Genomic DNA, 23807 nt, shown 5'->3' on the forward strand with positions numbered 1-23807 from the left:
GGGCGAACGGGTGGTGGGAGGAGGAAGGAGAGCAGGACGACACTCACGTATCCCCAAGCCGCTGCTGGCGCTCATGGAGCGGCCCGGCTCCGCACGGTTCTTAGTGATGGAGGGGATGCTGACAGAACCACTGAAGCCGGCGCGGCTCTCCTGGACACGCACGTTCTGCTTTTAGCAACAACACCACCACACACACACACACACACACACACACACACACAGCATGCAGGGGCAGGAAGTGAGGAGGTGCAGCCGCACACAAGGTGTCTCTGAGTGTCTGTGACACAGCTGGTGTGGTGCTCAAACACAAACACACAGTGGGTTCACTCTTGTGCACAAAGGCGTTCAGTGTTGCATGCCAGAGACACACACGTGACCGGTGTAGGTGTGTGTGTGTGTGTGTGTGTGTGTGTGTGCGCCTCACCATGGGCAGGTCTTTGAGGATCTGGATCCCGTCGCCCGGCCCCATGTGGGCCACGTGGTTGAAGTTAGTGGGGTTGGATATGAGTTTGTTCCTCATCTCTGGATCTCGGAGCATCTCTCTGGACACACACACACACACACACACACACATTGGGCCCATCAAGGGTGGTTTGACGTGCGCGTGGTGCCGCTCCTCACACACAGGCTGCTGACACAGATGCCGCTGCGACGCAATGTTCATGTCTTCGTTTACCGAGAGAAGATGGGAGTTCTCGTAGAACATCCAGAGGTAGAGCAGACATCGACGGATGTTAATGGGTGTGAATAGAGAACAGAGAAGGCTGCTGCTGCATGTGTGTGTGTGTGTGTGTGTGTGTGTGTGTGTGTGTGTGTGTTTACCTCCTCTGCTGAATGCGCTCCTCCTCCGGCACCCTGAAGGAGAAACGTCTCTTGTTGTTTAGGCTGCGGACCATCTGCTTCCTGCTGTTGTCTGACGTCTCCGGGACGACCAGCTCATCCCCCTCTGGAACATCACAACACACACACACAGGCTGTTTACACCCAGCATGACAAAGTGGTACACGCATGCGTGCGCGCACGCCTGCACACACACAGCATACCATCACTACTCGGGTTTCCTTTTCATATTTCCATAAAAAGGTGAATTTAAACACTGATCATTCAAATATTGTATTGAGTTGCGGGCTTCAAATGTCCACCGGCGATGGATCATCTGTAAGGTATGCCTTCCAATTTTTTCCACGAGTGCCTTCAATAAATGGTGTTTTAAATCATTCTGCGTCTCGAGCGACGGGACCGAAAGGATCTCCAGCTGAGCTCACCTGCCATTTTGTTTCGGAAGTAGATGAGGCGCACCGTCTCCAGGCCCAGCAGGTTCAGGGAGCCGTCCACGTTCAGAGGTCGCACCTGCGGAGACAAAGACCTCCGGCTCAGACGTGCGCACGGGAGGTCCGCGCGGGATCCCCTCCCCCCCCCAGCAGGACCGGCGAGAGGGGAGGTGGTTGTGGAGCCAGAGATGCCTGCTGACCTTCTTGAGAGGGATGGTCTGGATCCACTCCATGGTGTTGACGTCGTAGACGTCCACCGCGTTCTCGCTGTAGACGGCCAGGTAGGGGGCGTTGTAGCCTGCAGAGAGAACGTCCCGTCATCTTTCCGTTCCGTCTCCCGACAAACCCGCCGCCCGCGTGAAGACCACCTACAGGCGGCGTTGGGAGGAGCCGGCCACATCAGCTCCTGCTGCCGCGACCTGCGACCCTGAGAGTCCACGTACACGCCGATGGCGCTGAAGCACAGCAGGAGCTCCTTGCTGGAAATCTCCACGGCGCAGAGGGCGTCCAGGCTCTGCTGGGGGATGAAGGCGAGGGTGTGGTCCTCCTGGTGGAGCAAATTCACCGGGGACGTGTCTCCGTGGACGCTGCGGGCAGAGGCGGACATCAGATTTATAACCCGCGAGGAGGGGTGTCAGCGAGGGAGCAGGCGTCCGCGCCTCCGAGCCTCGGGGAGGTTTCTGACAAACCTTCGGGTCGTTGGTTTTTAAGGTATTCACCAAAGGTTCAGGTGATGTCCTCATCGTTCTCAGAGCAGCGGCTCACCGTTTCAAGGGCTTCGCACTCGGATCCATCATCCCGGCTCCAGGACGCAAATGTGGCTCACAGGCTAGTTATTCTTCTTCCCTTCCTTCGGCTGCAGTGACTCGCCAAGGAATAAGCCCGATCGCCTGCCTCCATCTAAGCCCTGGCCTGTCCATAAAGCTCCTCTCTGGTCTTCCTCCAGACCTCCTTCCCGGCAGCTCCAACCTCAGCATCCTACCCAGATCTTCTCCATCCCTCCGCCGTAAACGTCCAAACCATCTGTCCGACTCCGTCGCGGTCTAACTCGTCTCTAGTCTCCCTAACTTGAGAGTTAAATCTTCTCCGGGTGACAGGACATCTCCGGGTCTCACTCCCGGGGACGGCGGTCCTACCTGTAGCGCGTGAAGCCGGCCTGATAGCCCACGTAGAGGCGCTCGCTGAGGAGGCCCATCCACTGGACGAGTCCCGGGGCCTGCAGCTCCCGCAGGCGGCGGTGGCGCCCCTTGCTCTTGTTGACCTGGAGGACGGAGGCCGGGTCAGGGGCGGGGAGCCGGGGCGGGGCGGGGCGGGGCGGCGGGCCTCCTACCTCGTAGCAGATGATCTGTCTCTTCATGGCGACGCAGAGGCAGGTGAGCGAGCCGCTCCTCACCGAGCCGGACACCACGTTCTGGCAGCCCTTGGTCTCCCCCAGCTTGAAGGACTCCATCTCCCGGCCGTCCAGCGCCTGCGTGGGGAACAGGCGGACGTGGCGGTTCCTGCCGGAGATGACGGCCAGCAGCTGCTCCTGGGGGATCAGGTCAATGTGGTGCACCTTCTTGTTGTCCCCCACCCGGATTATTTCTGAGGAGGGGGGGCACGGAGGGCCGGTGAGTCGGAGGAAGGAGACCGACGCCGGAGAGACGAGCGGACGGGCGGAAGCTCACCGTCTTTGGTGACGTGGATGACGAACAGGCCCTCTTCGTTACCCAGGGCGACGCGCTCGTGATCTGGGGAAACATTGAGAGGGCGTCCATTGGAGAGTATGCGTGGAGCTACTGCCCTTACCACACACACACACACACACACACACACGAAGAAGAGCCTGGTCCTCAGAGGCCCGAGGTCTCTGCAGGCTCTCCGAGCAGAGGCGGGCACCTATGATGGCGGCGGACTGCGTGGTCTTGATGAGGGGCAGCGTGCTGTCGTAGGCCTCCTTGGGCACGTAGACGAAGCGCTCCTTCAGCTTGTTCTTCTTCAGGATGCGATGCAGCTCGTTCAGCAGCCCCACCCACTTGTTCCTCTCCTGGTCGCTGTCAGCCAGGATCAAGATGGAGGGCTTGTGGCTGCCGGAGGGCGAGAGCTGGGACGCCGTCACCTGAGGAGAGGAGCGGAGCGGGTTCGGACGGCCGCCTTTTCGGAAGCGCCGCGGCTCGGCGCCGGAGGGGACGGAGGCCTCCGACACAGGAGGAGGCCGCTCGAACCGCACGGGGCGATGGGCCGCGGCGCCTTCCGGAAGGTGGGCGGAAGAGGTCGGCGGCGTTCACTCACTCTGAAAATGCAGGGGATGTCTTTTCGGCTGGCGTGGATCACATCCGAGGCCAGCACGGAGCTGACCGAGAACTCCTCATCCCTGGACGGAGACGCGAGAGCTTCCGTTACCGCCGGCGCAACAACCTCCTCCGTCGTCTCACGGTGTCGGTCACGAAAAAACCGGACGGAGACGACGCGGACGTCTCGGATCCGGCGTCCGCTCACCTCATATCTATGACCTGGCTGACCACCACGCTGGGCTGCGTGGCCTTTCCTTCTCCCAGCTCGTAGAGGAACAGTTTGAAGTCGCACACCACCGCCACGGCCCTCTGCCAGCCCTTCTTCACGCCGGTGGGCTTGGGGACCTGCGGCACACGGGGCGACATCCATATCCACCGCCATCCCTCCGGGGAGCCTCCCGGAAAGCCCGGGCCGGCGGCAACTCACCCTGACGTGGCCCTCGTACGCCGTGCCGATGCCTCGCTGGGGGTCGATGCCCAACGGCCCTTTGGTCTGGTCCTGGGGGACGGGACACACGGCCGGGGCCTTGTCCGCACAGGTGACGTGACAGGAGAAGTTGCACACTGGAGGAGGCGGGCAGAGATGCCGGATCAAGCCGAGTACGGGCGCGTGCCTTCCGAAACCCTCCCACGCCCGCCACCTCCCTCACCTTCACAGGTGCAGCCCTGGCGGATGAGTCCCACCATGAGGGACGTGCACTGGTTGCACTTGGTGGGAGCGTTGAAGGACTTCACCACAAACTGATGCGCTTTGGGCTTGAGGAGAAACACAGAGCGGGAAAGTCGCGGTTACCGACACCGGCGGGACGGCGGGGACGGGCGGGGGAACGCGGGCGAACCTTGGGCGAGGAGCGGCCGATGCTGCCGTAGCAACCCGAACGCATGGTGGGGGTCTGCATGGCCCGGGGCGGGTGGTCCATCAGCTGCGGGAGAACGGAGGAACCGTCGGTTTGGATTTCGACAACACCCCCCCCGCTCCGATATGACGCCGGCCTCACCTCCAGGGGCTCCATGTCGCTGGCCGTGGAAGGCGAGCGCGAGCGGGACTTCAGGTGGGCCTTGTCCTCCTCCCGAGACGGCGTGTTGGAGGGAGTGAAGTTATCCATGGAGTCCACCTGAGGAGGGGCGGCGACGGTGAGGAGGACGAGCGGAGGACGACCGAGGAGGTCGGGAGGGGACAGAGGGACGGACCGGCATCATGCTAGGACGGCGGGGCGGGAGCGTTTTCTACCCGATCGACCCTCCGAGCCCTCGAGACCCGCTCAGATACCTTCTCCCTTCGACCGAGCACAGTGTCCACTCATGAAACCTGGTTCGGAGCGAGGAGACGCCTCCCCTGTGGACCACATGCTGGCGGCGTGAAGTAGCGCTCGCGCCACCCTTATCTATAATGTGGCCCGTCTGCTCGTCGTCTGATCGTTTGCCTCGCTCGGGGTCGAAAGCTCTCCCCCGGAAATGTGACGTGGTGCAAATCGAGAGAATTTAGCGTGTCTGAGAAATGACCCGATGCAAATTTATTCTTGGAGGGCTTTCCCCCAGGGAGCTGGGCGAAGCACGCCGGCGCTCCCCTTTTCATGGTTAATACAGGCTCTTCGGGGCGGGCGGACAGACCGCTGTGCTCGGGGGAGGCTGGGGACGCTCCGGCCTCGGGGAAACACACCGGCCAAAACGCCCGCAGCACGCGGGCCGACGTCCACCGCCACCGACACACAACCGTCACCGGGGAGGGGTGGAAAGGGAAAGACAGGGCAGCCATGCAAACACAGAGGATGCAGGAACCGAGACGGGACGGCACATTCAAGGGGGGGGGCGGGGGGGGGGGGGGGGGGGGGGCTTACGCGTCTGCCTTTGCTAGCTGGGCCGACGGATGGCGAGCGCTTCGGTGGCAGGAAGAGACGCAGAGAAGACCATTGTCAGTCACAGGCATTGCAAACACACACAGGTCATCACGACGGTATCTACGGCTTCTTGTCCGGGGGGCTGAAGGAGGGGGCGGAGGGGTCAGTGTGGAGCACGGCCGGGGCGGATCCAAGGGCTTCTAAGGAGAAACTCACTACCGGTTCACTATCTACAGGGCTGCCGGGACCCGCACGCCACGACGCGGAGGATGTCAGCCGGTGTTCAACGGGTGCACCTCAGCTCCTGTCTACATCTGGGGACTCTGAGGTCTGGAGCACAGAGACGCCGACCGGACCGCTGGCTCCAAGCAGAGCACCGCCAGCATATCTGACAATCTCAGAGCCTCTCCTGGACCGTGTTTGATAAAAAGCGTGGGCTCGATTCAAAAATACGGCATCATGAACCCCGCTCGCGTCAGGAAAGTGAACACACCGACGGGATTGAGTTTTGGACGTCCGCCGGCGTGGACCGAAGGTGCTGGGGGTCCCTGTCGATCATCCGCCGGAGCTCAGCGGAGACCCGTCTGTCTGCAGACGGTCTGAGCGGCTCCACGCTATCCCCGCTTTACTGGACATGAATGCAAACAAAACAAAGGGTGTTCAGATGTTTCCTTGAAAGAAGACACAGCTGGACTGGGGTCGGACCAGCAACTGACTCCATCTGCTGGGCCGAGCTCTCCAGTGCACCTCAGAAAAACACAGGACTGACATCCACGGTGGATCCTCTGAACACGGTGAAGCTACGACACACACACACACACACACACACAGACACATTCGTACACCAACGCGCACGCAAACGCACCGCGTTGCCGACTCTCGGGCCTAAGCTACGCTCGCAGACAGAGGAACCTCCCCTGAGCAGGAGAAACTTACGTCTTCCCAGAACTCAATTAAAGAGGAGGAGGACGAGGAGTAAGAGTCCTGGTGTGGCAGGAAGTGAAGCCGGGAAACAACCAGAAACATCGACATAAACACCTGGGAACTTTCACGCGTGAAAGAATTCAACGACAACGCGGCTGTGAGCAGAGCCCGAGTCGAGGGCTCGGAGCCGGGGATCTTCTCCGCTGGAGGGAGACTCACGTCGAACTGGTCCAGAGCCGAGGTGGGAGCGTTGAGGAAAGCCAGGAAGGAGTTCTGGGAGTCCTGGTGCTTGACCCCTGCGGACAGAGCCAGGAGCACAGCCGCCATGTGAGGGCGTATATCAAAATAGAGGAAGGACATGCGGGTCCGACGCTCGAAAATCGCCGCTCCGCTTTCGGGGCTGTCGTTTTTCAAGTTTCACTCGTTTTACTTTGAAATCAGCGAAAAGGCCGGCGACTCGTCCGTATCGAAACGCCGATTCACGATCCGCGGATACGTGGCCGACGTGGACGACGCTTGTGAGACAGCTCTGTGGAAACCCGCCGGCTCAACTCGTACCTCTTCTGAGACGCAGCTCCTCCATCTCCTTCTTCAGCCTGTCGATCTCTGCCAGCAGCTCCTGGTTTTTACTCTCCACGTCCTGCAGTTTGCTGGGAGGGCGTGGAGCCCCGGTCACGCGTTAGACAACCATCTTTGACACTTCGGCGCGAAGCCTTCGGACACGTGTCCATACCATTCTGTGGAGATGTTGTTGGCCTTGACCTTGTTCAGCTCATCCTGGATGCTCTGCTTGGCCCTGATCTCGGCGTCCAGGGCTGACTGCAGCTCCAGGCGGGCCGACATGTCCAGTTTGGCGAAGCGCCGCATCTTCCACGGCATGTCCTGCCGGCGAGAGAAGAACCAAACGATGACACTGAGACGCCTGCGGGCGAGGACCTGCATCTCCTCTGAAAGCGAGGAGCGAGTCTCACCGTGGCTCTGGCTCCCAGGCTGGTGTTTCTCAGTCCCTCCAGCTCCTCGGTCATCTTGGTGGCCAGAGCCTGCAGGTAACCTCGGGCGTCCTTCTCATCGCTCACCCTGAGACGCACAAATGCACACCTCGTGAACACACGCCGTCAACCCACGTGAGAAGAGGTCTATGACAGGAACCTGAGGATGGAGGATCGTTAGGAACAAGGGACACGGGCAGAGCGGTGGTGCCTTCAGAGGAAGGAGGGAAGGTGTGGTAGAAGAGCGTCTGCCACAATCTCGGTGGCAGTAGCACAGAATCACCGCCTGAGGGCAGTGTGGATCGCAGAGCTTTTCTGGAAGGACATTCCAGACTCGACACTTTTGCGTGCATGTTTGGAATGCAATGTGTGTGTGTGTGTTACATGAGTAGCCTGCTGCTGCTACAGTGTCAGCTGCACTGGGAAATGATCTGGGCAGGAGGGTGGTTCAAGGGGCTGTAAGATCTTTGTAGGAATGTAGAAAATGCTGCAGCTACCACTGCACTGCCAGACAACATGGAACGCTGCGCGCCTGTGTGTGTGTGTGTGTGTGTGTGTGTGTGTGTGTGTGTGTGTGTGTGTTAGCGTCTCGGCCTGTTACTGCGCGGAGAGTGAAAATAGCAGACATGCAGGGCGTTTGAGAGCTTAGCTGCGTGCACGTGTGCTCCTGTGTCTCACCACTGGATGATCTCCGTGATCTGCGCCTCCCAATGAGCCACGCTCTCCTTCTTGTCGGCCAGCTCTCTCATCTCCTCCTCCAGCTGCCGGTTGGAGCCGCTCACCTTCTCAAACATGCAGGTCAGCTGGAGGGGCGAACAAGCACAGCCACGTCAGCGGGCGGCGCGGCCGAGCGGCCGCCGGCCGGGGAGCCGCAACAGGCCGGAGGCGCTGAGCGACGGGTTCCTCACACACTCGGGAAAAGGCTGCAGCTGGCCTCTTTAGGGGGTGTGAGAAGATAGACCCACAGTGACCCCGGTGCTAAGGAGGAACTGATGGGGTACTTGGTGAACCTTTGCCTGAACCAAAATTGGGGTCAAAAGTGTGGACATTGTTGGCTTGGCTCTGAAGAGCTGGGTTCTTCAGCGAGCGAAATAAAAACTAGTGATAAACAGCCAGATTCCAGAGGCACCTCACGTCAGGTCCCTGTTAGACGGGTTCTTTAGACCGGTGGCAGACTCTGAACCCGGCCAGAGGCCTCCTACGCACGGGACCCTGTTTTAAAACGGGGGCGTGTTGAACTTCCAACGTCAACAGAGCAAATCCAGAGCCGTCCCCTGGCCGCGGGGGAGGAGACGGGCGGTTTTCGCTCGGTCCGACCGATTTCATCGGCAGAGGGAGGAGGAACGTGACGAAGAGTGCGGGCCGGCCCGGCGGGGTTACCCGGGGTCTTCGGAGGCGCCGGAGAAGGAGACGGGACGGGGCCTACCTTATCCAGCTCGCCGGACAGCTTCTTGTGCTCGTCGATGAGGAGGACTCTCTCCCTTTCGTACTTCTCCTTGTACTCCGTCTCGAACTCCTCGCGCTCGCTTTGGCTGCGGGACACAAGCAAAACGGGGTCGGTCAGACTCTCGGCCGAGGGCCCTGCGGGCTCCTCCTCGCGGAGAACCTTCCACCCCTCAGCGGCCACCAAACATCCGAAGACGGCAAAGTTATCGCTCCGGGAAATCCGGTCGAGGCCGGCGGAAAGCCGACCCTCCGCGCCGTCCGGCCCCGTAGAAGGAGAAGCAGCGAGGAGAAGCAGCGAGGAGAAGCGCGTGAGCGGCAGCAGGCAGGACGCTGAGACTGCAGGCTGCACGAGCAGGACCTGGAGGAGATGTGATGAACTCCTTCGACCCGCCAGGCCCGCCGCCGCCCGAGCACCGGGTCATCTCCTCTACGGAAGCAGGGTTCAGGTTGTCTGTTGTCTACATCTAGAGCAGGGGCGGGCAAACTACGGCCCGCGGGCCACATCTGGCCCGTTGGTCTTTTTAATCCGGCCCGCTAAGGATCGGTACACGATTCGTACTTGACGTGAATGATAGAATGATTGGATGGCAATGAATGTTGGAGCTAAAACAGCAGATTATTTCATTTTTGGTGCTATTTGAGAATTTTCCTGAGCGTAATGACACAGATTGGTTTTGTGATTTAGCCTTCACGGTGGACATACTGACACACATGAACAAGCTGGACAAAAACGGTTTGCGCAAGAAATGCAAGCAAAGTTCAGAGCCTTCAGAGCCTGAGCCGGTTTTATTTTAGAACGGTTAACAAATGCGTCGTTTTCTTTTTTATAGATGCATCTTATCTTGTGCTGACCTGGCCCGTCTGGCAAATTTTAAAAGTCAGCGCGGCCCCTGAGCCAAAACGTTTGCCCACCCCTGATCTGGAGGGTCGAGAGGGGCTATAACTGGTGGCCCAACCTCTCCTCGCAGGTGAAACACATTCGCACCGGACAGGGACGGCGCTATTATAACCCAGTAAAATGGAGTCGAATGGAATCACCTTGTGCGATCGTCACTGGAAGAGACGACACGTATGCGGTTATGTTCAATACTGGCCAATCGGCGGCCCAGAGAGCGGGAAGGAGCGCACCTCTCTCTGCGGGTCTTGTCCAGCTTGTCTTTGAGCACCAGGATCTCCTTCTGCAGGGCCAGCTGCTGGCTCTCGGCGTCACGCAGCTCCTTGCGTAAGGCCTTCAGCTCGGAGGCGTGCTGCGCCTCCCTCCGGCCCAGCTCCTCCTCGTACAGGAGGGTCTTCTTCTCCAGGTCACCCCGCAGGCGCACCATCTCCTGGGACTGGTCTGCTGAGGCGGGGGGCGGGGAGGGGCCCGTCTGCTTCAGCTGGAGGGAAGAGTTGACAGGAATCTATGGGCACTTCTCGCTTCTGACCCAAAAAGGGGATTCGCTTAAATATGTTAATTCACCGATGGTGCAGCGAGAACCCGCCTCGCCCCGTCAACGAGGAAAGAGTACCGTTTTTTTTCGGACTTTAAGTCGCAGTTTTTTTTCATACTCTGGAGCGACTTATGTGTGAAATTAGTGAGCTCTCTTGCTCTGATGTGTGTGTGTGTGTGTGTCTGCGTCCGCGTGTGTGTCTTTAATATAACACCGATCGACACACGCACGCACACACGCCAACCAATCAAAATTCAGCGGGTGCGGCCACCCTTGTCTATAACCTGCAGGTATCCACTTGGTAACACGATATATTTACACGGGAGCCTTTTTTTAAACTTTTAATGAAATACATAGATCCACAAATACGCACTGGAAATGCTTATGTCCGAATAGTGCCTGTAGCGCGGCCAATGAAAAGGATTAATAAAAAATAGTACGAGGAAAAGTCCATTCATTGTCTATCCCCGCTTTGTCACTATCTGGGTCTTCCTCCTGCGCACTAAAACCATAAAAGTCGTCTTCTTCCGTGTCGGAATTGAACGGCTTCGGAACTTCACGGTCAATTCATCTGTCCGACGTGTCGAGGGTAAATTTTTGGCGGAATGAAACTCGTCGGCCCCCAAAAATCCATAAATCCTCCGCCTCGTTGTTTAAGACGCAGTGTTTTAAGCCGGTGGAAAAGGTAGCGGCTTATAGTTCGGAAACGACGGTGTGTTTTGTGTGCGTTTTAATGCGTCTGCCGTGATGTTCTCTCAGCATCCGGAGCTAAAACCCTAGTTTAGCAGAGTCCAAAGGAAGCCTGATGGCAGACTACAGATGCCAGTGTAGGACATCTATGGGCTCTGCAGATAAACTGATCAGAAACAGCTGTGCGCGTCATGGCTGAGGGTGGTGGAGTGAAGCTGTGGATCTAACAGATAGCCTCCTCTCTAAATCACACTCATGTGTCATGTGAAACTCATGTGTCTCCAGGAAGGAACACCACTTCAGGAACCCGAGGACCAGGAGAAATCCTTGGACCGCAAATACATTTCAGAACCACACGTGAATTGAGAAGAGGAACCAAACAGACGAGGCGTCTCTCCTACCTTCAAGCCCTCCAGCTCCTCCTCCAGCTGCCGGCTGTACTGCTCATTCCGTTCCCTCAGCTTCCTCTCCTTCTGGGTCTCTGCTGCCTGCTCCTCCGTCTGAGCCTCCATCTGATCACACGTCGGCTTCGGTCACTGGACGGCACTATGGAACCCCGTCTCCCCGCCTCTACCTCCAAACCAGGACGTCTGCAGGAGGCAGCCCGGTCCCTTCGCTGCCATCCAGACTCCGCCCTGACCCTCAGGTCGGCACTATAAGGGGGCGGTACGTGGGAATCTGGATGCCCTACAGGCGCGACCGCGTCGACGGACAGATGCCCGACCGAATTTTGAAGACGGGACTGGGAGGAGAAATGAAGATATTTTAACCGGAAGAATCCGGCACCTTCACCCTGCCCAGTATACTGGCCAACAAGGGTCATCCCCACCGAGGCCGGGAGAACAATGACAACGGTACCACGTGGGAGTTTAAGCCTTCCCCTTCACCATGAGACTGTAGGGTATTCCCCGACTACTGCAAACCTTTGGTCTTTTGTCCAGATGCACCGTCACAGGGACGTGCACTGGCGGACACTTCCAACAACGGTCAGGTGGTGTTTGTCCTCTGAGACTGAGATGCTTCAGAACTCTGCAGATAACTTAGATTGTGTGGAGGTCCCGGCCGCATCTCAGGAGTGAACTATGACAGCAGTGGAAAGAGGAACACCACCTGTACTTTGGATGCTACCTAGGAGATCAGGACAAGAGGTGGGCCCTCGCCGCTGCCGTGTTAGGATGTCCAACTTACCTTGGGCATTGGCTGAACAAGAGGTCGCTGCTTTGGCAGCCTCAGCGGACGGGGCAACCGTGACTCTAACAACCATGGCTACACTTGTCGTAAAGGAAGAAGTGGACTGGAAGAACCACCAACACTGCGTCCTTTACTCCACAGGACCGTCTGCAGGATGCGGCTGACTCCGTTCATGGACCTCAGCAAACCCGAACCGGATGCTCCTTCTGAACCAAATGGGATTGCAGAGTGAACCAAAGGACCTGGCCTGGGATCTGGAGCTGCCTGAGAGTGAGGCAGAGCTTCTGGGCTCCAGAGGACCACCACAGTGGAAGCTTTTGACCAATAAAAGCACCGAACGGACGGAGCGGTGCTGTTGTGTCCATAAGAAGATAAATCCATCATGCCGGCTGTGGTACCGCTCTCATTGCTAGATCTCACTTTGACGGCGAGCGAAGGATCTTCATCCCCTCCCCACTGAGCAGCTGGAGCCAACAAACATAGACAGGATTTCATTTCCAGCTTTGACACCGCAGTCCAGTGAGGTGCAGCAGCTCTGATTTGGAAGCCCTCCTTGTAGACGCGAGGAAGCTGAGCAGCTCCCTTCTGGGCAGGATAACCTGGAGCTGCTCAGCTGTGGGTCAACAGCTTTCCACACCAGTACCCTAGCGTGGAAAGCTGTTCACTACGACAATGGCTCCAACACACACACACACACACACACACACACACACATACACAAAGCAGGGTTCCTAGCAACCACGGGGATCTACTCTACCTCTTTCCTGGCCCTCTCGGCCTTTCGCACCTCGAGGCGAAGAGCCTCTACCTTCTGGGTCTGACTCTCCACCTCCTCCTCCTTGTCGCGCAGCTGGCGGACCAGGCGCTGCTTGGCCGACCTGAAGGACACGTTTTCATTAGGAACCAAGGTGTGAGAAGAAAAGCCGAAGCAGAAAACGGCGAGACCACGCAGGCAACAAGTGGACATCTGCCGGCCACGAGTCCGATGGACACTGCAGCTCAGGTCAGGACGTCTAACTAGCTGTCACATCTTTGCTTGGTCAGGAAGACCGACATCATCATCCTTTAGCTGCTGAGGTGGTTCTAGCCTTATGTTCTGCTTTTTACACATCCCGCTCTTTTGACTGCGACCAGCAAATAATGCCGTGAGACGTGATCACGGCGTGTACACAATGATCTCCTGCAGCTACCTGAGGTCTGTGAGCCTCTCGTTGAGCTCTGAAAACTCCTGCATGGCCAGCTTCCTCTGGCTATGAGCTTCTTTCAGCTCTTTAGACTGGGACTTCATCTTCTCATTGGCGTCCACCAGTTCCTGGAGACAACAGAGGGACATCAGGTGTTCACACAGGAGACATTGGTCCCCTTCCATTTCATGGACACGGGGTTTAATTTAAGTATGTGACAGTTTTATAAGCATCTGATTATATATATATATATATATACATATATATGCATATATGTACACACACACTTTTCATGTCACCCATCACTACCTTCTGCAGGTCGTCCCTGTCCAGGGTCAGACCCCTGATCTGCTTCTCCAGAGACTTGATGTGCTTGGAGGAGTCTTCCAGATCCCTCCGAGCCAGAGACACGTCCTCAAGCTGCTTCTCCAGCTGTCCCGAGTCTGAGACACCAACACAGAGGGCTCGTTGTTCGGGTTCTCGCTCGCCGAGCGTCGGACAAAGACGTCCTCACCGGCAATCTGCTTCTTGAGGATGTCGATCTCGCTCTTCAGGCTCCTGATCTCCACCTCCTTGTTGGTGCCGGCGGTCCCCTCGGCCGTGGGGTGCTGGAGGGCCTGGACGGTCTGCGTGGACTCTGCGGGTTCGCACGGGCGTTGAGTTACGCCCCGCCTTTCACATTTGCCCCCCCGTCCGGCCCGACAACTCCGGGAGCTCACCCTGCAGTTTGCGACTCAGCTCCAGCTTCTCCTGCTCGAGACGCCGGATCCTCCTCTCGTAGGCCTCGGTGGCCAGACTGTCCTCCAGGGTGCGCCTGACGTCCAGGTCCATCTGATCCTGACCCGCCTTACCCGGTTCCCCCGATAGCTGGCGCAGACACCCACGGTCAGAGAGGGTGCTGGGGGCAAAAGGAGACGACATTAGGCCGAGGGAAACAGGAAGCGGAGACGGCGGGCAGATAGAGGACGGGAGGAGGCGGAGTCCCGGACAGAGTGACGGACGGCGGGCGGACGAGAGGAAGAAAGGGCGGGAGAAGCCATTATCGGTGAACCCTGAGGAGATAAGGAGGAAACACCAGGGTTTGTGGTTTCCCACAGTCTGCAGATCACCTTATTAGGAGGGAAGCAGGAGGCACACTCCTCTCACGGGCGGAAAACCTCCGACCGAGAAGATCCTTTTTTGGAGATGCTAATTCATGAGGTGGCACGTTTCACTTCTACCACCTACGCTTCTCAGCCCAGAGGTTCCCCGGCGCAGAGGAACGCGCCAAGACATAAGACGACTGACTTTCAGTCGCATATCTCCGTTAGCATCTTTCTCGACAGCTGTACGTTCCACCATGGAGGACACAATCATACGCAACCATCTCCTATAGATCACTAGGCCACTTGGTCCAGACATTCTCCGGGATTGCGTCACTAGAGCAGACACGTGGACGTTAAAGAGACGACGGCGTGATGATGCCCTCAAACTGGGCCTCGTCACTGATTGGCTCTTTCTGGATCCTTCTAAGGATCTCTCCTGGTGACTTCATGAGAACTAACTAACCTTTTACACACCGCTTTGGTTCATTTGTGTCTCCATCTTTAACCCGCTATTTCCTTCCACCTTTTGACATTCAGGCTCTGTCGGGACGGCTTCTAAGGTTCGGTGACGAGATCACGAAGACAAGAAAACTACAGGTGGACACTTTTTAGCAAAGGTTGGAAAATAGTTTGCTCTACTTCACCAGGTGTTCTCCAGGTTTACCAGGAACCTACCATTTACTGGTGTAGGTGAAGCCCACGAAGGGCAAATGGTGTCCAGAGAAGGCGGTGTGGGTGGGAGGGGGCATGGTCTCCTGGAATGACAATTCAGAAACGTGCGTTCAATAACTTTGGACTGGGGGTCACATCTGAAACGTCCACGTCCGGCAGGCTCGGCTTTCCCACCGAATTCTTCAGACAGTCGTCGTCCACGTCGAAGTTGGAGGTGTCGGTGGGGCTGCTGACCTCGGGGATGTACGGGGCTTCGCACGTGCGGATGTTGTCCCAGTCGATGCCTGGAGGACAAACGACGACACACTCAGGTGTGGACATCCGGGACGGGCCGCCGAGCGGGGACGCACATTCTCGGACCGCGGCGCACTTTCACACAACCGTTAAATGCGTTCGGCCCGTGGGACGCAGGGTATGCACGTACGGCGGGGACGCCCAGGGGGACAGCAGCCCTTGGCTCTTCTGCTGCATGGACTCACACGGACGGCACGTCCCACAGCGGGAGGGGAATAAGTGAACGACCCGCCGCAAACGCCACGTACCGACGAAGAAGGGATGCTGTTTGAAGTCCTCGATGCCGTTCTGACCCAGTCTGTGTTCTCGACTGCAGATGAGCCGGCGGATCAGGTCCTTGGCGTCCTCGGACACGTCGGTAATTTGCTGCGGAAACTGGAATCTTTCCTGGGGGGGCAGAGCCATGGTAAGCCTTGGGCACGGCGGATCGGCACGGTTCTCTTTCCGTCCGCTCCTCCCGTCCTGCGTGGGCTCACCTTGTGGTTCATGATTTTGCCGTAGGTTTCCACCAAGGACTCTGCGTAGAAGGGGGTCTCCCCGTACAGCATCTCGTACATGCACACGCCCAGGGACCACCAGTCACACTCAGGGCCATACTTCCCCTTCCCGTCCTCCATGGCCTGGAGGATCTCCGGGGAGATGTAGTCTGGGGTTCCCACCGCCACCGAGGACTGGACCTGGTGAGAGGAGGCGCGGAGTCAGTGGACAAAGACAGAGGATTCCAGCGGGGCGTGAGTCGATAAATCGTTCCACGAGAGCTGCGAACAAACTTCTCTCAAAGTCTGCCACCCTGCCCTGTGAACACCGATCCAGAGGTCTCCGCTAATGAGGCTGGCTGGAGTTAAAGGGGAATACGGGCTGAATTTAACATCGTCGAGTCATCGCTTCCCGGTAGAAAAGAAGCGTGATTCCTCCGCGGGGTACGGGACGGCCCGTCATCTCCCCCCTCCTTGCACAGGATGGACGGAGCAGCCGCTTTCGGCCTTTCACCGGCAGCTCCCGCAGAAATCTGATGGCTTTCTTTGAAGGATCGTTAGAACGGCAGGAGGCCGCCGCAGCTCTGGTATGTTTGCTTTGGAGCCGAGGAGGCTTCGGCAGCACGGCGAGGAAAACGTACCGTCCCGTCCTCCATCAGTTTGAGGCAGGAGCCAAAATCAGCCAGGCGGATGTGGCCGTTCATATCCAGGAGAATGTTGTCGGGCTTGATGTCTCTGAAAAAAGACGAGAAGAAGCAATGAAGGCGGGAGCAGGCGGGAATTCTCCGAGAAGAAAAACATGTCCTTCCAAACAAAATAAAAACCTCTGGAACCAGACGGGATCCAACCTCACTAGAACCCCCCCCTCCAGCTCCGTGATGAATGATCGGCAAACTCAAATGACCAGAGAAAACCAAGCTTGTCAAGTTCGATCATCATAATCACAACTTGAAGTTTGAGCCAAAGGAGGGCTGTGTCCCTCAAGACGTCCATTAGCAGGGAGATGCTCAGAGTGTGCACGCTGGGCTTTTCATAAACTACGAGCTTTTTGTGCTTAAAACACACACACACACACGTCCCTCTCTGCACTCTGTCTGCTGTGTGTTTGTCAGTCAGGAGCTAGGCTCAGTGCCGGTCCCTTGCGACAGAAATGGGTTGAAAAGTACATTTGGACAAGAAGCAGACATCTGCATCTTGGTGAACTTGTCGGCGCCCTGCGATGGACCGCGGTGGCGGCGGCCCGAACTGGGGGAGAGGCTCCCCCTGCGCAGCTGCTCGCATCCACGGCAGGCCGGAAGGGGACCTCCTCGTGCTCCGTCCGTGCTCCGGGCTCAAATAACGGTGATAGTGGCTGGAAAGGGGGGCTCTGCAGATGCCCTGCATCCCTCTAGCTTGGCTAAATATAGCGGCAACAATGTGTGCCCGTGAGCAGGGTGACCCCTGACCGGGCTCAGTGCTTATACTGCGGGGAAACAAGCTCACTGGAGTTAGGACAGGATACATTCCAGCTATTAGAGCTGTTACGTATCTCTACTGCTGCTGCTCTGGACGGTTCTAGATTTATGGGGAATAAGATGTGAAGATTACATAGGAAGGTCTGTGTCTATTGGTAACCGCTCCAGTAGCAACATTCAGTCTTATATTGACTATTTTTGACACAAGTCACGCCTCATGCGCTGCCCTGGAGACCTCCAGACGTGGAGCACTGAAATGAGGCGGTCCTGTCGGGTCTAAGGTCAGCCCGCCGCGTCCTGACACACACCGGGCAGAAACTATGATGGTGGCTCGGAGGAGGATTTCTGATATTTCTTTCCCCGGCTACGGAAGTGAAGCTCCGGTGCCGGGCTGCTCTCCTGTGAAAGACATCCCAAGTACAGCCTCTTATGGTGGCAGCGAGTCACACATTAGCACATGGATCTTCATCCCGAGGCTGTGATGGAGCTCGACGGCTGGCTCGTGGACCGACTGCGGCTTCTCTTCATCGCCACGGCTGACAGTCTACTCCTGGAGCGTGTGAAGGAGACACTGCGGTGTGCGGACGAACCTCTAACACACTCTTTACATCACTTGGACAATGTATGAAGAGTGTGAAGAGGCATTGTGTCAAAGAGCAGGGTGTGTGTGTCCCAGACTAAGCATGGAATAGTGAGGGAGGTGTGTTGTTGCTGCTGTTGATAAACCAATTAGAGCTCAGCAAAGCCCCAGACTGCACGTGCTCTCTCTCTCTCTCTCTCTCTCTCCCCCTGAGTAACCACTATTATTCCTGTACGAGATTCCTCCATCAACCAGGTTTGTTGTGCGCGGAGAACGCCGGAGCAGTGCGCGATTGCGCCAACGCGCGGCTCAGAGGAAACAGTGGTCAGCGCTAAGCTACGCTCCTGCTAGGCCCGGCTAGTTAGTCCAGCTAATTGGGCTTCTGTGTCACAGGGCTCCTCCGTCTTAAGGAGCACAGCAGAGACGGGAATAGAGGGAGGTAATCTCTTCTAAAACCACAGCATCCATCTGTGAGGGCCATCTGGTCGTCACCTCACAATGCAGTCGCACGCGCACGCACACACACACACACACACACACGCTGAGCAGGGTCTGTCCATAGCGGTCTGCTGAAGTGTTTTTCAACTAAAGGTTCAAGGAAATATTGCACTGTGTGGCTTCTGGCTTGTTTTACCGTGGGAGGGAGGGGGGGCAGAGGGACGGGGTAAAAGAGAGGGGGCAGAGGAGGTTAAAGGACTTAGCGAGAGGGGGTCAATGTGGGCTTCATCTTCAAAACAACAAACCAAATCCAATACAGGCCAGCACTGCAGGCCCTGCTGCTGCTGCAACCTGCCTTTAACATTACACACAGCGAGGCTTAGTGACAGAGACACCTCTGCTCTGCTGGGAGGGACGGTCACATATGGGCAGACAGGAACAGATCTGTGTGTGTGTGTGTGTGTGTGTCACAGAAGGGGGTGGCAGTCAATTCTCTCTTAAATCTTGGCTGCAGAGACACATGGTCCCGATCAATAATGGAAGCCAGCGGGGGTCAAATCAATCCATCTGCACATCAATGCACACACACACACGCACACACACACACACACACACACACACACACACACACACACACACACACACACACTTCCATGGGGCCACCACCGCCGCATACCTGCATGTAACACCCTACAGTGGTACAATGCCATCGTGCAGGTGCCTTGGGGCGTCATCATCATCATCACATACACAAACACACACGCACGCACGCGCACACACACACACAAATGCGCATCCGCGCGCGCACGCACACACACACACACACACACACACGCACACGCACACGCACAATGTATTAAAGGTCTTTGTCCTGGGGGTGGACAGATGTGGACCTCAGAATAACAAAGAAATGGTGAGTCACACTGATACATCTGTCAGGGCTCTCTGGGAGAAAAGAAAGAAAGACACACACACACACACACACACACACACACACAGCATGTGAGACCCCTCCGAAGGCTGAGGGTGGGCTCGGGGCTGTCCTTGGGGGTAGGGGTGACCAGGCTGTTCATGTTTATTTCCCTTCCCTCAGGGATGACGAGGGCGCTTCCATAGCCAGGATGGGACAAATGAGGAGAAGAAGCACCTCACATCAAACATCTATGGAGTTGAGGACTTCCTCCATGAGTTCCTGAGCAGGGGAACTCATGGGTCAAAGGTCACATCGGCTTGCAACCCTTTTTTTCAACAACAGAAAGCACGAGGATGGACTGATCTTTGATTCCTTTAATGCATGTCTGAGGACGAGGACATGCAAGTCCACACAGACTCTGGGTTTTCCTGGTTCAGTACCTGTTAAGCTGGAGGTCAAAGGTCCTGAGAGATGCTGATGGACGCTGTTTGACTGCTGCCGCTAAATAAAGACTGTGAAATAACCTCCCTGTGTGTCAGGTGTGACAGCACCTCCACTGGAGGCAGATGAGGAGTTTCCATGTCCCGGTCCTTCTGCGTCACGGAGATCCGTTAAACATTCACGCTCTCCCTGGAACCAGGAACTGTTCTTCCCTCATCTCAACCTGCACGAGATACCTGGTCAGATAGAAGATCAGTGCCTCCTCAGGCTGCACACTGGTGGAGATCAGGACCATCTGAAGGGGCCTCTTCCCAGGGTTTGTACTAATCCCGGAGCATGTGACCCCATGCTTTCTCCGAATCAAAGCAGAAGATCACCACGGTTATGCCGGGACTCCTCGGTGTCTTTGTCTGAAATCATCTCATCAGCTGGAGGGAGCTACTGGGGACCTACGGCCCCGACGCTCTCTCCAGCATCTGGTGGAGAAGCTGAACTGAAGCTGGGACTGGGTTTCGGAAAAGGTCTCTCCTTTCTCTTCGGGCTGAGGAGAGACTGTTGTCCATTACGGAGCGCCACTTCACATGGTGTCTCTGCTCCACTCTGTTTATCTCCTGCATGGCGGTTCTCTTCCATCTTGGAGGCACCTTCTTGTCAACACTGGCTCTCTTTTACCATGAAAGTACCTGCTCCCGCCACACCTGGAGGTCTTATCATCCAAAGACGAGATGGTTCAGGTCTCAGGATGCTCTTTTTAGTTGCATCAGTCCCAACTGGATGCTCTGAAAGAAGTTTTGCTGCTTCTCGGGACCGGGACCTTCTGCCTTTCAGGGAGACCTTCTCTTTTGAAGGTGCTTTATCGGTCTTTCACGGGTTGGGATGCCGCTGAGCCTGCATCTGCGGGCGCGCACGCTTATCTACTCCTCTGGGTGCTGAGCGTGAGGTGAGGTGCTCCGGATGTTTCTGCTGCTGCCTGTCTGGGCCAGCGTGTGCTTGGAAAGGACACTTCCAACCCTGTTAAAGAAATTTCAAAACAGACTTCGAGACCCACGTACGCACTCCTCACCTGTGGACGTAGTGCAGCTGGTGGATGGAGTCGATGGCCAGGACCATCTCAGCCAGGTAGAACTTGGCCATTTCCTCGGGAAGCCGGTCTTCAAACTTGCTGAGCAGAGTCAGCAGGTCCCCGCCGACATAGTAGTCCATGACCAGGTACTGCAGAGAGAAGGACGGGTGAGACGGCAAAGAAAGAGGGGCAGAACACCCGAGGGGCTCGGCTTTCCGCCTCTTTCAGTGAAGGGTGGCGTTCGTGCGTTCGTCTCCTGCCGAGAACTGCTGTGCTCTGGTGCAGGTTGGAGATTTCGATTCCCATCGTCTCCTGTCTGCTACCTCGGCATCCTCGGCAAAGACACCTAACCCTCAGACGGTCCTGATGGTGTAGTTGGCGCCCTGCTCCCATCAGTGTGTGCATGTGTGTGTGTGAATGGGTCAATGTGATGTGAAGCACTTGGAGCCCCGAGGTGATGAAGGGGTTACATGAGTGGAGATGTTCGATGGAGGAGTCGAGCTCTAACTCTGTAATGAGGAGGACCTTGTTTATTTGTTTTTTTCTTTAAACAACACCCATAAATGAAACCATGACATTCCTCCCCCTCTTTCCCCTTCTCTCTGTCTTTACGAAGCTGGTGAGCGGCGGCGGTGGGGAGTGTCCGGGCCAGGCCGCGGCATTTGTTGTGAGAATGAGTGAAATGGAATGACAAGCAGCCGTGGCGTGCGAACCCGGCTCCGGGGTCGGGGTCGGGGCCGGCGGCGGCGGCGCGGGACGCCTCCTCTCCGTTGGCCCACTTCCTGTCATTCAAACCGAATTCAAAAACCGCATGCCGCTCAACATCTTTGCGGTGAGTGGCATTCCCGGGGAGGGGCTTGAGCTGGGGGGGGGGGGAGTGGCCATGTTGGCGGTAAGGGCCGCCCGCCGTAGTTCTGCAACAATGTTTGAAATTGGTCTGATACACTGTGATGACGGCCAGAAAGCCCCGTCTCACCAGGTTGTTGTCGTCCTGGAAGGCGTAGTGCAGAGTGGTGATCCACTGGCAGTCCCCGTTCACCAGCACGTCCCGCTCCTCCCGGAAACACGCCGTCTGGAGACACATTGCCACATCTCAATTGATATACGCTGTGAACAGACGGCAGGGGATGTCGGACTCCTCCTCCATACGGTCGACGCTCTGATCCCGTCCCTGAGAGAATGACTTCGACAGAATCGGAGATCAAACGGGTACTTTGAGAAGCTCTGGATGTCTCCAAAGGTTGAATCTTTCAACAACCAAAATACATTAAAATACATCTCGACATGATGTCGTCCTCTAACGTGACGCTGAGGAGAGCCCTGCCGCTGGCGATCAGACCCTCTCAGAAGACAAAGGCTGTCGGCATTTGTGGAATACGATGTATGGATGCAGACACATGACAAAGGCAGGGAGGACACTTCGGACCCATACGGCTCATGGCTGCAGAGCGGGCGACGTACGAAAGGCAAACACGGGCGTGTTCGTCCGCAGAACCTTCACCTGTCCTCCGACTGCAGGCTCACATTTCACACACACGTACAAAGTAAAGTAGAGTTTCACAAAGCAGCCGGGATCAGATTCACTGCCAGTGGACCGCATAGCAGGATAGGGAGTTTGGGTACGAGATTGATAGTTTACTGAGGAAATGGTGCCGTGTTTAAGGGCCTCACACACACACACACACACACACACACACACACACACACAGGTGGCCTGTGACATCTGAGGCAGTGTGGGAGGGCATTTGCATCTGTGACGTGTGTGCCCGTCTGTGGGAGGAGGCCGATGGACGCTCCGCTTCCGAGCCGGCGCTCACCTCCGCTCGCTTCAGCATCTCCCACTTGTTGAGGATCTTCATGGCGAACACCTTGTCCGTGTTTTTCACCTTAACCACGGCGACCTGCGAACAGAGAGTGACGGTTAGTCCTGCGTGGAGGCTGGGGGTCGCAGGGGTCGGCAAACACGGGACGGGCAAAGGTGACAACGGCAGTCATGCGCAATCATTTCAGCACCAGCAGGAATCGACATCAGACCCTGATATCAGGCCTTCCAGGGTGTATCCAAAGATGAGGAGTGGTTCTATAATTAAAGCAGCTCGGGGCTCTGTGGAATAAAGGCGGATACTTTTAAACGTTCCTGGCTCCAATTCAGAACTTCACTGTCTGACCACACACTCTGCTGTCACCTACTGAGTGTGCACGCGCACGAATGCAGCACACACACAGGGACGAGGACGTCGCGATAGAGGATTTGAGGTGGCTTCTGGGAGAAGAAGTTCCTGGATCCCTCCCTCCCTCCCTCCGTCCCCAAGGGGCACCAGCGGCACCGACGGACAGATTTGTCAGATATGTGGCATTTTGCCGCCGAAGGAAACAAAACGCATTCCTTCTCCGGTCGGCCGGTGTTATCAGTGTGCCGGCCGGTATCACACAGGGCTTCCAGTGGTTGAGCTCCACTCTTGTTCTTCCACAACAACCAGCGAGTGCCAGCTTCTCCCGCGGTGATAATTGCACCACCGACCTCCGCGGCTTCACATTTAACCAAAAAAGGAGCTGCACGGGCTGCGAGTGCCGCGCCGACATCCGTCGGGTGTTCAGACCCCGGTACTATTTTCATCGGCCGAGCAAAGCTCCCTCTCGGAACGGGTCACAGCGGAGCGAAGTCCGAGGACGCGGGGGAGACCGAGAAAGGATCGAAAAGGAGAAACGGTGGGAATTTGGAAGCGGCCGAGTCACACGGATGAGCTGCGACGGAGGCGGACGTCCATGTAAGCGAGGGGTCTGCAGACTATTAAACGAGCTGGGGAATGCTGCTAATGCAATGCAATGATAACATTCCTGCAGTGTTTGGATTTCCCCCAGTGATCCCTCAGCAGCCGAGGACGAGGAGGAGGAGGAGGAGGAGGAGGACGACGACAACCAGGAGGACGGGAGGCACATTGTTCGCTGTTGTTGGCAACGTCTCCTTTTTCTGCTCTTTTATTCGTCTCTCTGACGTTCTCGGTCACCTTCTCGGTTTGTGCCGTGTTTCCACTGTGATGAAGCAGCAGCATTCAAACACTGCAGTCAGAGAAAAGGTCTCTCTCTCTCACACACACACACACACACACGCGCGCACACAGGCGCACACAGGAAATCCTATCCTGCCAGCGAGG

General features: G+C 56.8%; 1 protein-coding gene across 11 annotated transcripts in view; it reads right to left on the bottom strand.

Annotated features, from left to right (window-relative positions):
• Positions 1 to 23807, bottom strand: part of cdc42bpab (CDC42 binding protein kinase alpha (DMPK-like) b) — a 55133-nt gene that overhangs the window by 3961 nt on the left and 27365 nt on the right. For 3 of the 11 annotated variants that reach the window (XM_086166619.1, XM_086166610.1, XM_086166616.1), the window contains 39 exons: positions 22470 to 22553; positions 21629 to 21724; positions 20653 to 20801; positions 16405 to 16498; positions 15764 to 15964; positions 15536 to 15674; positions 15168 to 15277; positions 14997 to 15076; positions 13956 to 14134; positions 13751 to 13873; positions 13546 to 13679; positions 13243 to 13364; positions 12810 to 12930; positions 11263 to 11373; positions 9870 to 10117; positions 8722 to 8827; positions 7974 to 8098; positions 7278 to 7383; positions 7040 to 7188; positions 6865 to 6956; positions 6526 to 6602; positions 6319 to 6366; positions 5383 to 5421; positions 4543 to 4659; positions 4384 to 4467; positions 4195 to 4300; positions 3972 to 4108; positions 3750 to 3889; positions 3543 to 3624; positions 3150 to 3369; positions 2939 to 3001; positions 2602 to 2855; positions 2408 to 2532; positions 1644 to 1858; positions 1472 to 1569; positions 1266 to 1350; positions 823 to 946; positions 425 to 542; positions 48 to 168 (listed from right to left, as the gene is read on the bottom strand). In XM_086166619.1, coding sequence (XP_086022745.1) covers positions 48 to 168; positions 425 to 542; positions 823 to 946; positions 1266 to 1350; positions 1472 to 1569; positions 1644 to 1858; positions 2408 to 2532; positions 2602 to 2855; positions 2939 to 3001; positions 3150 to 3369; positions 3543 to 3624; positions 3750 to 3889; positions 3972 to 4108; positions 4195 to 4300; positions 4384 to 4467; positions 4543 to 4659; positions 5383 to 5421; positions 6319 to 6366; positions 6526 to 6602; positions 6865 to 6956; positions 7040 to 7188; positions 7278 to 7383; positions 7974 to 8098; positions 8722 to 8827; positions 9870 to 10117; positions 11263 to 11373; positions 12810 to 12930; positions 13243 to 13364; positions 13546 to 13679; positions 13751 to 13873; positions 13956 to 14134; positions 14997 to 15076; positions 15168 to 15277; positions 15536 to 15674; positions 15764 to 15964; positions 16405 to 16498; positions 20653 to 20801; positions 21629 to 21724; positions 22470 to 22553 — 4822 coding nt within the window. The remainder of the gene's footprint in view (positions 1 to 47; positions 169 to 424; positions 543 to 822; positions 947 to 1265; positions 1351 to 1471; positions 1570 to 1643; positions 1859 to 2407; positions 2533 to 2601; positions 2856 to 2938; positions 3002 to 3149; positions 3370 to 3542; positions 3625 to 3749; positions 3890 to 3971; positions 4109 to 4194; positions 4301 to 4383; positions 4468 to 4542; positions 4660 to 5382; positions 5422 to 6318; positions 6367 to 6525; positions 6603 to 6864; positions 6957 to 7039; positions 7189 to 7277; positions 7384 to 7973; positions 8099 to 8721; positions 8828 to 9869; positions 10118 to 11262; positions 11374 to 12809; positions 12931 to 13242; positions 13365 to 13545; positions 13680 to 13750; positions 13874 to 13955; positions 14135 to 14996; positions 15077 to 15167; positions 15278 to 15535; positions 15675 to 15763; positions 15965 to 16404; positions 16499 to 20652; positions 20802 to 21628; positions 21725 to 22469; positions 22554 to 23807) is intronic. The other 8 variants (XM_086166611.1, XM_086166617.1, XM_086166614.1 and 5 more) reach the window with 6 other exon arrangements.

The sequence above is a fragment of the Fistularia commersonii genome, chromosome 20, assembly GCF_037954325.1.
Source record: "Fistularia commersonii isolate RoL2024-O1a breed Wild chromosome 20, RoL_Fcom_v1.0, whole genome shotgun sequence".
Taxonomy (NCBI): Eukaryota; Metazoa; Chordata; class Actinopteri; order Syngnathiformes; family Fistulariidae; genus Fistularia; species Fistularia commersonii.